Source organism: Clupea harengus, chromosome 5 (genome assembly GCF_900700415.2).
Source record: "Clupea harengus chromosome 5, Ch_v2.0.2, whole genome shotgun sequence".
Taxonomy (NCBI): domain Eukaryota; kingdom Metazoa; phylum Chordata; class Actinopteri; order Clupeiformes; family Clupeidae; genus Clupea; species Clupea harengus.
This window is the reverse complement of record NC_045156.1, coordinates 16,447,463-16,459,644: the sequence shown is the minus strand read 5'-3', so window position 1 is coordinate 16,459,644 and position 12,182 is coordinate 16,447,463. Positions and strand designations below refer to the sequence as shown.

Genomic DNA, 12,182 nt, shown 5'->3' with positions numbered 1-12,182 from the left:
ACCTGACCACAAACACACCTGAACACAAACACACACCTTACCACAAACACACACCTGAACACAAACACACGCCTCAGCACAAACACACACCTGAACACAAACACACACCTCAGCACAAACACACACCTGACCACAAACACACACCTGAACACAAACACACACCTCAGCACAAACACACACCTGACCACAAACACACACCTGAACACAAACACACACCTCAGCACAAACACACACCTCAGCACAAACACACACCTGAACACAAACACACACTTGAAAACAAACACACACCTCAGCACCAACACACACCTGAACACAAACACACACTTGAAAACAAACACACACCTCAGCACAAACACACACCTGAACACAAACACACACCTGAACACAAACACACACCTCAGCACAAACACACACCTCAGCACAAACACACACCTGAACACAAACACACCTGAACACAAACACACACCTCAGCACAAACACACACCTGAACACAAACACACACCTGAACACAAACACACACCTCAGCACAAACACACACCTCAGCACAAACACACACCTGAAAACAAACACACCTGAACACAAACACACACCTGAACACAAACACACACCTCAGCACAAACACACACCTGAACACAAACACACACCTGAACACAAACACACACCTCAGCACAAACACACACCTGAACACAAACACACACTTGAAAACAAACACACACCTCAGCACAAACACACACCTGAACACAAACACACACCTGAACACAAACACACACCTCAGCACAAACACACACCTCAGCACAAACACACACCTGAACACAAACACACACCTGAACACAAACACACCTCAGCACAAACACACACCTGAACACAAACACACACCTGAACACAAACACACACCTGAACACAAACACACCTGAACACAAACACACACCTGAACACAACACACCTCAGCACAACACACACCTGAACACACACACCTACACAAACACACCTCAGCACAAACACACACCTGAACACAAACACACACCTGAACACAAACACACCTCAGCACAAACACACACCTGAACACAAACACACACCTGAACACAAACACACACCTCAGCACAAACACACACCTGAACACAAACACACACCTCAGCACAAACACACACCTGAACACAAACACACACCTGAACACAAACACACACCTGAGACTTAACCCTAATCGTGAGACATACCCCTTCTCTTTTATGTCTCACACGCCCTCCTCTCTTCTTATACAATTTCCTCTCCATACCTCTCCGTCCCGTCCTCTCTCTCTCTCTATCTCTCCTGCTTAAGACCTCTCTTGATGCCTGTCTCATGTATCTTTCTCTCTCTCCCTCCTTCCCAGGGTGAACCTGTCTCATGTATCTTTCTCTCTCTCCCTCCTTCCCAGGGTGAAGCATCAAAACATCCTCCAGCTGGTGGATGTCTATGAAACCAGAAAAGAGTACTTCCTCTTCCTGGAGCTGTAAGTCCACACATGCCCATAATGCCCTTAAAACATCCTCTGACATGAGATACACGTGTGTTTCCACTCATGCCAATAATAAATAAAACATCCTCTGACATGAGGCATACGTGTGTTTCCATTCATGCCAATAATGCCCTTAAACATCCTCTGACATGAGATACACGTGTGTTTCCACTCATCACCAGCAGGGTATACAAAACTATACTAACTGCACACTGTCACTATAAACTAGAACTATACACTGTAAATATAAACTATCAACTATACACTGTAACTATACAAACTGCACACTGTAACTATACAATATGTGTGTGTCTGTGTGTCCGATGTCTGTTTGTGTGTGTGTGTGTGTGTGTGTGTGTGTGTGTCTGTGTGTCTGTGTGTCCGATGTCTGTTTGTGTGTGTGTGTGTGTGTGTGTGTGTGTGTGTGTCTGTGTATCCGATGTCTGTTTGTGTGTGTGTGTGTGTGTGTGTGTGTGTGTGTGTGTCCGATGTCTGTGTGTGTGTGTGTGTGTGTGTGTGTGTGTGTGTGTGCTCCACAGGGCCACAGGTAGAGAGGTGTTTGACTGGATTCTAGATCAGGGTTACTACTCGGAGCGGGACACCAGTAATGCGATCCGGCAGGTGATGGAGGCGGTGGCCTATCTACACTCCCTCAACATCGTCCATAGGAACCTTAAGGTCAGCGCCCCCTACAGGCCACACATGTACATGACTAGAGTCCTATTGTCTATAGCAGGGGTCTTCAACCTTTTTCAGCCCAAGGACCCCTTGGCTGAGAGAGACACTGAGCAGGGACCCTCACCCCCACCGCCCCAAATTTAGGCCTGATATTCATATATTTTATCTGGAACTAAGTATCAGCCACACACACACACACACACACACACACACACACACACACACACACACACAAACACACTCCCCTACACATGTTTGAACATAATGATACATAATTTGTAACACACAACTCGTTTCAATTTATTCTGTTTATAATTTTATGATTTTTTTCTCCCTTACAGTTAGCCATTACTCTGTATTCAATGAGGGGGGGGACAAAGAATTGAGTAGCTTGAGAAGCTTAAGTATGGATGAAATATCTCATGATCTAGTGAGAGGCCTGACGTTTGACAATTCATCACTCATGTCTTTGGCAACAAGATTCTCCCTATGAAGCATTCAGTGCGTCACACATGGCTCTTACACCGTCTGTGCACATCGCGACACATTTTGGCCAGGGTATATCATGTTCACGGAAAAAATTGTCGATCACTTTGAAAGTCTCTGAACTCTTCTGTACGTCCATGCAGCTGCTTACAGAATATAAATTCCTCCTGCATCTCATTTTGGTAGACAACCACACAAACGCTAAAAACAGAGGGTCGTTTGACATGTCTGTGGATTCATCTAATTGTAGTGCAAAATAATCTGCTTTCGGGAGTTTCGCGACTAGTTGTGCCCTCACATCTGCTGCCAATTCATCAATTGAAAGGGGGAAAAAAGCAAAGGGATGCTTTTCAGTTTTTTTCACGTACTCCTCCTTCCCAAACGTTGTTTTTCACATATTACTAGCTGCTGGCAATATTAAACTTTCCGCAATTATGTATGGCGTTTTGGTCTGAGCGACACGTAATGCAACTTGATAAGAGGGTTTTAAAGCTAGCTCGCCAACTGTGGCTGATTGTCTGCTGGCCCTCAAAAGATTTTAAACGGGAAATATTAAATGTTTGTTTCTTTCAAGTGAGCATGGGTTGTCTCTAAGTCTAAGTGTCGTTGCAGCTTTGATGGCTTCATACTTTCGTTTGATAGCACGGGAGAGCAAACCACGCACACTGGTAGTTTGTCACCATCGGTCTCTTTGTAGGTGAAGCCAAACTTCAGATAATTATTTGAATATTTACGTGTTTTCTACAGTTTGCGTTTTTGGGTATTAAGGCATGTTGGCATCCTCTGGAGGTAGATCATCTGAACCGCCATCAGTGCTGTATGACGTGGAGCTTTTGTTCCGAGAAATTACAAAACTTTTAAATTGTATGGTTATGGCAGGTAACGTGTTTTGGCACCAGATAGCTAAATGTAGCTAAAAGTGCATATGTTGCCATGGTAATCAAATGATCGCGTGAAGATTCATGGGTAGCCTATGTATTATTTTATAAACGAATAGAAAGCTATTGTTACGATCTGTTTATGTTTATGTAGCCTATTGGACGTTTTTAATTTTTGGAAGAGGGAAAAATGCTTCAGATGAAATTATTTGGCGGACCCCCTGCAGTACCTCCGCGGACCCCCTGGGGGTCGCGGACCCCTGGTCTATAGTGTCACTGACTTGAGTGTCTATAGTGGAAATGAATAAAGTATAAATTAATTGTAAATGTGTAGAAGGTGAATAGAGATGAGATTGTAAAGGAATGAGGTAATTAAAGATAAGATTGTAAAGGAATGAGGTAATTAGAGATAAGATTGTAAAGTAATTAGAGATAAGATTGTAAATGTGTAGAGGGTAATTAGAGATAAGATTGTAAAGGAATGAGGTAATTAGAGATACGATTGTAAAGGAATAGGGTAATTAGAGATAAGATTGTAAAGGAATGAGGTAATTAGAGATAAGATTGTAAAGGAATAGGATGAATAGAGTTGAAGCGGTAACATTTCAACTGGTCCAACTGATCCAGACATGTGTAGATAAGTTCAGGTTCGCACTTCATGTCTTTAAGACGAGGTCTGAAGTGTGGTCATATTTCCTTTTTGAAAAAAAGAGTGATGAAGGAAACTTGACTGAAGATGGTCACCCTGTCTGCAGAACACACAGAAATACAGAACAACACCTTTAATGTCACCCTGTCTGCAGAACACACAGAAATACAGAACAACACCTTTAATGTCACCCTGTCTGCAGTTCACACAGAAATACAGAACAACACCTTTAATGTCACCCTGTCTACAGAACCACAGAACAACACCTTTAATGTCACCCTGTCTGCAGAACACACAGAACAACACCTTTAATGTCACCCTGTCGACAGAACACACAGAACAACACCTTTAATGTCACCCTGTCTGCAGAACACACAGAACAACACCTTTAATGTCACCCTGTCGACAGAACACACAGAAATACAGAACAACACCTTTAATGTCACCCTGTCTGCAGAACACACAGAACAACACCTTTAATGTCACCCTGTCTGCAGAACACACTGAAATACAGAACAACCCCTTTAATGTCACCCTGTCTGCAGAACACACTGAAATACAGAACAACCCCTTTAATGTCACCCTGTCTGCAGAACACACTGAAATACAGAACAACCCCTTTAATGTCACCCTGTCTGCAGAACACACAGAACAACACCTTTAATATCACCCTGTCGACAGAACACACAGAAATACAGAACAATACCTTTAATGTCACCCTGTCTGCAGAACACAGAACAACACCTTTAATATCACCCTGTCTGCAGAACACACATAAATACAGAACAACCCCTTAATGTCACCCTGTCTGCAGAACACACAAAGAAAATGAGAGCGTAACGTGGCGAAACATTGCACATATTATTTCCATGACAACCACCCAGTGAAAGAAAAGCTAAAGCCCTCTGGTCAGGCACGACCAGCGCTGTGAAATCTGTAAAAGTCTAGATATAATTACTTGAATATAGAATGTGAGGAGAGTCTTTTTTGTGTGCCGTTTTCATATCTGCAAGATTCACATAGAACAGTGACCCCTTGTGGCCACATGGCGCCACCTTTTGAGTGAATGCACATTTGATAAGGATTTCATATGTTTCCATAAGGTTGTTGCTAAGGTTGACATTCCATTGTTTCTCAGTTGGAGAATCTGGTCTACTACAACCGGCTCAAACATTCTAAAATAGTCATCAGTGACTTCCACCTGGCCAAGCTCGAGAACGGCCTCATCAAGGAACCGTGCGGAACCCCTGAATACCTGGGTGAGACAAAAACAAAACAATAAATCCCACGTGCGTCAACATACACTCCTTTATGAAAAACATTTGAACATAGCCTTCAAGTAACAAAAAACAAGAAACAACTATAAACATTACAAAACAGAACAGTGGGATGTTGTGTTCAAGTATTTAAAACTCATACTTAAACAACAATGGGCTTCATTACAATTTAACAGCAGGCTAGAACACTTGTAGGCATATACTGCCCCCGTCAGGTCCAGAGGAACTGCACACCCGATACCCACACACACACACACACACACACACACACACACACCCGATACCTACACACACACACACGCCCAATACCTACGCATTCCTGCTCTTGAGGTTGCAGAGCATCTCTGTGTATTTAGCATCATACTACCCCATTACTGCTAATCTTACTTGTGCTGCAAATAATCTTGTGTAGTTCATCTGTGGGGCAAATAGTCTTGTGTAGTTCAAGGATTCATCTCATCTGTGGGGCAAATAGTCTTGTGTAGTTCATCTGTGGGGCAAATAGTTTTGTGCATAAAGTACACACTGTTACGCTACCTTCTGTATTTGTTCTCTTGTGTGTGCATATGTATCTGTGTTTGTGAGACTGAGTGTGTGTCTTTTAGCCCCGGAGGTGGTCGGGAGGCAGCGGTATGGTCGTCCTGTGGACTGCTGGGCCCTGGGAGTTATCATGTACATCCTGTGAGTTATGGACCCCTCACCTAACCCTAACCCTAACCCTTACACCTACACCTACACCTACATCAGTCTATACTGTATGTCTGCAGTGTGATCATGTTAGGCTCTGTGCTGTTACATGTCTTAGTAATATTTGTTTAAATGTTTGTTTATATGTTCTTCGCCTTTATTTTATTTCCACAGTTTGTCGGGAAACCCACCTTTCTATGATGAAAGCGATGATGATGATTATGAAAACCATGACAAGAACCTGTTCCGGAAGATTCTGGCAGGGGACTACGAGTTTGATTCCCCGTACTGGGACGACATTTCAGACGCAGGTAAACCTTCCTGTCGGAGGAAGAAGACAGATTAACAGATGTGCTGGAAGAGAAGTGTTCTGAGAATGCATGTGTTCTGAAGATGGTGCTTGAATTAAGTAGTGTTCTGAGAATGCATGTGTTCTGAAGACGAGTGCTTGAATTAAGTAGTGTTCTGAGTGTTCTGAAGACGAGTGTTCTGAGACGTCCCACTCTGCTCTGGTGGAATGATGCAGTTGTTTGTGTGTCTGTCTGTCTGTCTGTCTGTCTGTGGGACTGGTAGCATCTGTAATGCCTGTCTGTCTGTCTGTCTGTTGGACTGATAGCATCTGTAATGCCTGTCTGTCTGTCTGTCTGTTGGACTGGTAGCATCTGTAATGTCTGTCTGTCTGTCTGTCTGTCTGTTGGACTGGTAGCATCTGTAATGCCTGTCTGTCTGTCTGTCTGTCTGTTGGACTGGTAGCATCTGTAATGCCTGTCTGTCGGACATGCTGGTGTTTTGTAAGTGTGTGTTGTGCCATGAGGTGGTGTTGGTGTTCTGTAAGCAGGGGCGGAGATCCCATTTCATTATTGGGGGGGACAATAAACAGTACAATTTCAGAGAGTAATTCCTGGGGGGGACATGAAAAAATTGCTGTCTGGCCCTAATTGCCTTTCTCTCTCTCCCTTACGCTCCTTTGCAACTTGCCTTACATCATGTCAAAGCGGAAGGCGAACACCGGTCTGTTTTGCCGTGTAGTGCATTTAAAAAAAGTACTCTCACACGGTCAGCGTGGGTTTTGCTAGAACTTTACTGGAGCGACTTTCAACATGTAACCTAACTTCACCGGTGCAGAGGTGGAGGTACTGTTGCAGAATGTAGATGTGTCCATTCTGTTCCACTATGGCCATATCCAAGCGATTGAGTTTAGTGCTTATTTATTTATTCTCGGACATTTGCAGTGTTCGTGTAGTGCTTTTATTTATGTTAGGACATGGCGATGCCTCGTAGAATCATGACTATAAATGTGAAACGTAATTGTTTATGATACAAATATTCTCGTATTTATTCTTATTATAATTATTTAAATCCGAGGATGTCTGTAGAATTGATGTGAACGTAAACACCAACGATTTCTCACAAATTCAGCCCTGAAGAACATGGGCGCACTCCAATCTGGCCGATTTACGACTGCTATTTAGCGTTCCTAAATTCTGTTCAAAGTTAAGAACGAATCCCAGATGAGAAAACTTTCATGAATGCCAGAATTGTCCCGGGAACTTCGTAAGTGGAGTTTAGAAGAAATTTCTTCTTAACATGTTCTTAACTGTGTTCGAGATAGAGATCCAATGTCTGTCAACCTCTTTACATATCGTGTAGCATAGCGGCAGTGACAGGGGAGAGAGGAGGAAAAAGAGGAGTGTGTGTGTGTGTGTGTGCCAAAATCTGCCTCTTTTTAATCAGCACGCTGGTTAAGCTAATAGCTAATGATTGTTAACAAGCTCAAGTTTGAGTTTTTTGGACAAAGCAGGAGAAATGTCAGTTTTCATGTTACAAGCTTGTGCTTGTTGAACAAGTGGTGTGATAAATGACTTACTGGCTTTTACTTGTAGAGGTTTTACTGGTGTGGTTGGTTTCCTCACAATCTGACCGTGTACTGCTACGCTGATTGACTGAAATACGGAGCTGCCGGTAGCCCCACCCATTGGAAACAGCATGTGGACCAAACCACTTTGAGGAATATGGGGGGGGGTCATGATTGTTCAACACTTAAAAAACACATTGTTTAACGTTTATAATTAGCACTGCTTGTGTTGTGCTTTTATTTAATATAACTATATTATTCCAAATTATTTATTTGTGTTTACAATGATTTTTGGGTGGGACAACTTTATGGTAGGGGGGGTCACGACCCCCCTGTCCCCCCCGGGATCTCCGCCTATGTCTGTAAGTGTGTGTTGTTCGATGAGGTTGTGTTGGTGTTTTACCTGCAGCTAAAACGTGTGTGTGTGTGTGTGTGTGTGTGTCTGTGTGTGTGTGTGTGTGTTGGTGTGTGTATGTCTGTGTGTGTTTTTCCTGCAGCTAAGAGTCTGGTAGTTCGTCTGATGGAGGTGGACCAGGACCTCAGGATCACAGCACAAGAGGCCATTAACCATGAATGGTACAAACACACACACACACACACACACACACACACACACACAGCTTTCTTCATCTGTCTTGTAGACTTTAACAAAGACATGTACACACAGCTCTCACGAACATACACATGCAAAACACACAAACACACACAGCTCACACACACACACACATACACACACACAAACACACATCTCACACATATCCTTGTCTTCCCAGGATCTCTGGAAATGCTGCTTCAGATAAGAACATCAAGGATGGTGTCTGCGCCCAGATAGAGAAGAACTTCGCCAAAGCAAAATGGAAGGTTAGCTCCCTTCAGTCATATTTAGGCTTAGGGTTAGTGGAAGGTTAGCTCTCTTCTGCTGACACATTCTGATGTCATAATCTCTGTACTTCTATGTAACTTCTCTTAACCTCTCACCTAGTATATGCTAGACGTCTATGTAAGGTCTATATGTTAGAGTATATATGCTAGACGTCTATGTTAGATCTATATGTTAGAGTATATATGCTAGACGTCTATGTAAGGTCTATATGTTAGAGTATATATGCTAGACGTCTATGTAAGGTCTATATGTTAGAGTATATATGCTAGATGTCTATGTAAGGTCTATATGTTAGAGTATATATGCTAGACGTCTATGTAAGGTAATGTACTGTATGTAATCCTCTCATCTATAAGAGTTAGAGTTAGTCATGGGTAATCCTCTCTGAAAGAACCTTTATTCAGTGACTGTCTCTGGACACGATCTAGTGAATGTTCTCTTTGTCCTGCACTAGAGGGCAAGGTGCAGTGCTCCCAGGCTGGTGATTGGATGAGTGGCTCTCCAGTTTGAGTGTCACTAAGTGCTTTATTTTTGCGTCTGGCAGAAAGCGGTTCGGGTCACGACCATCATGAAGAGGCTGAGAGAGCCTGGAACCACAGCAGGAGGAGCCGCAGGAACCACAGCAGGAGGAGCGGAAGGAGCCACAGCAGGAGGAGGAGGAGCCACAGCAGGAGGAGGAGGAGCCACAGCAGGAGGAACGGAAGGAGCCACAGCAGGAGGAGGAACCGCAGGAACCACAGCAGGAGGAACGGAAGGAGCCACAGCAGGAGGAGCGGAAGGAGCCACAGCAGGAGGAGCGGAAGGAGCCACAGCTGGAGGAGCGGAAGGAGGAGGAGCCACAGCAGGAGGAGCGGAAGGAGCCACAGCAGGAGGAGGAGGAGCCACAGCAGGAGGAGGAGGAGCCACAGCAGGAGGAACGGAAGGAGCCACAGCAGGAGGAGGAACCGCAGGAGCCACAGCAGGAGGAGGAGGAGCCACAGCAGGAGGAACCGCAGCAGGAGGAGCGGAAGGAACCACAGCAGCAGGAGGAGGAGCAGCAGAGGAAACAGCACTCAGCCAAGCCACTGCTGCCCAGGACAGTCCTCTTCCTGAGACGGAGGCCCCAGCTGCCCCAAGCAGCTCTGCTGTTTCAGACGAGCGTTCTACTGCACCCCCTCCAGAAGCAGGAGAGGAGGCGGGGCCAGCATGTGCCACACCCCCTGTGCCATTGCCAGCTGAGCCTGTAGAAGAGGTGGAGGCGGAGTCACAATGCAATGGAGATGCCCCCGTTCTGCCCCACACCCCACCAGCAGAGGACCCCCACAACTGTTAAACACCCCAAACATCAGACCTCCACAGAACGATTAAACGTCTGCCACCCTAGAGTACTCTACAGTAATATCAACATATCTCTCACATTTCAGTACTTAAGATGGTTCCTGACCACAGTGAATGCTAATGAGTATTGCATTAATGCTAACGCTAACCCTAACGTCCAGTGTGCCCTGCCTGCCACCTCATGCTAACCTAACCCTGATGCTAACCCTAACCTCCAGTGGGCCCTGCCTGCCACCTCATGCTAACCTAACCCTGATGCTAACGCTAACTCTAACCTCCAGTGGGCCCTGCCTGCCACCTCATGCTAACCTAACTCTAACCTCCAGTGGGCCCTGCCTGCCACCTCATGCTAACATAACGCTAATGACTACCCACCTCACGTTAACCCTAACTCTAAAACTCATCTTAGCATTACCTCACATACACAGTTTCACAAAGAGATATATTAAAATAATTGTCTGTGGTGATCATATTTTCCACCACTGTGACATTCTTGATTAGCATGGCAACATGTAGAGTATTACTTCACACCCCTTGTTAGCGTAATGCTTCCCCCTCTGTCCTTACTCAACTCTGCTGTATGACACCACTTCACCCACTGAGCGCCCATGTAGCAGCGTCCCAGCCTCATCTGCTCCTGTCTTCTGACCCTGCTTCTCCACACACAGATTGTTATACTCATGCTACTGCGCTAACCCAGAGGGCGAATATCTCTGCTAACTCACTCATGCTAGTGTACTAACCCTGAGGGCGAATATCTCTGTTAACTCACTCATGCTCATTCTGCCTGTCTCACAGTGCTGTCCCAATAATGGCAGAACAGATATACTGTCCCCTGACAGCACACACACACACACACACACACACAGCTGTAACTAACGAACAGAGATACTGTCCCCACACACACACACACACAGCTGTAACTAACGAACAGATACTGTACAGCACACACACACACACCACAGCTGTAACTAACGAACAGAGATACTGTCCCCACACACACACACACACAGCTGTAACTAACGAACAGAGATACTGTACAGCACACACACACACACACACACACACACACACACACACACACACAGCTGTAACTAACGAACAGAGATACTGTCCCCACACACACACAGCTGTAACTAACGAACAGAGATATTGTACAGCACACACACACACACACACACACACACACACAGCTGTAACTAACGAACAGATACTGTCCCCACACACACACACACAGCTGTAACTAACGAACAGATATACTGTACAGCACACACACACACAGCTGTAACTAACGAACAGATATACTGTCCCCCCCACACACACACACACACACACACACACACAGCTGTAACTAACAAACAGATACAGCACACACACACACACACACACACACACAGCTGTAACTAACTAACAGATATACTGTCCCCACACACACACACACACACACACACAGCTGTAACTAACGAACAGAGATACTGTCCCCACACACACACACACACACACACACACACAGCTGTAACTAACGAACAGATACTGTACAGCACACACACACACACACACACACACACACAGCTGTAACTAACGAACAGATATACTGTCCCCACAAACACACACACAGCTGTAACTAACAAACAGATATACTGTACAGCACACACACACACACACACAGCTGTAACTAACGAACAGATACTGTACAGCACACACACACACAGCTGTAACAATAACAGATACTGTCCCCCGACAGCCTGATCCACAAGATGTGTGTGTGTGTGTGTGTGTGTGCGTGCGCTTCAGCATCCAGCAAATCACTGCAGACACATTTACATGCCCACAAGTCTGCCTGGATCTTCGTCACCACCATCATCATCACCTTCATCATCATCACCTTCTTCACTTTATAAAGCTCTGCAGCTATTTGAGACTCACCTGTGGCAATATTAATTTATTAAAGAATATATAAATTATATGATGTAAATT

General features: G+C 44.8%; 1 protein-coding gene across 1 annotated transcript in view; it reads left to right on the top strand.

Moving 5' to 3' along the window:
* The window catches only part of LOC105904138 (caM kinase-like vesicle-associated protein), a 33,505-nt gene extending 23,391 nt beyond the window's left edge, over positions 1–10,114 (top strand). The window contains exons 4-12 of the mRNA XM_031567171.1: positions 1,415–1,489; positions 2,035–2,173; positions 5,325–5,445; positions 6,069–6,144; positions 6,325–6,461; positions 8,503–8,581; positions 8,779–8,866; positions 9,433–9,576; positions 9,629–10,114. Of these exons, the coding sequence (XP_031423031.1) occupies positions 1,415–1,489; positions 2,035–2,173; positions 5,325–5,445; positions 6,069–6,144; positions 6,325–6,461; positions 8,503–8,581; positions 8,779–8,866; positions 9,433–9,576; positions 9,629–10,114 (1,345 nt within the window). The remainder of the gene's footprint in view (positions 1–1,414; positions 1,490–2,034; positions 2,174–5,324; positions 5,446–6,068; positions 6,145–6,324; positions 6,462–8,502; positions 8,582–8,778; positions 8,867–9,432; positions 9,577–9,628) is intronic.
* Positions 10,115–12,182: the final 2,068 nt, after the last annotated feature.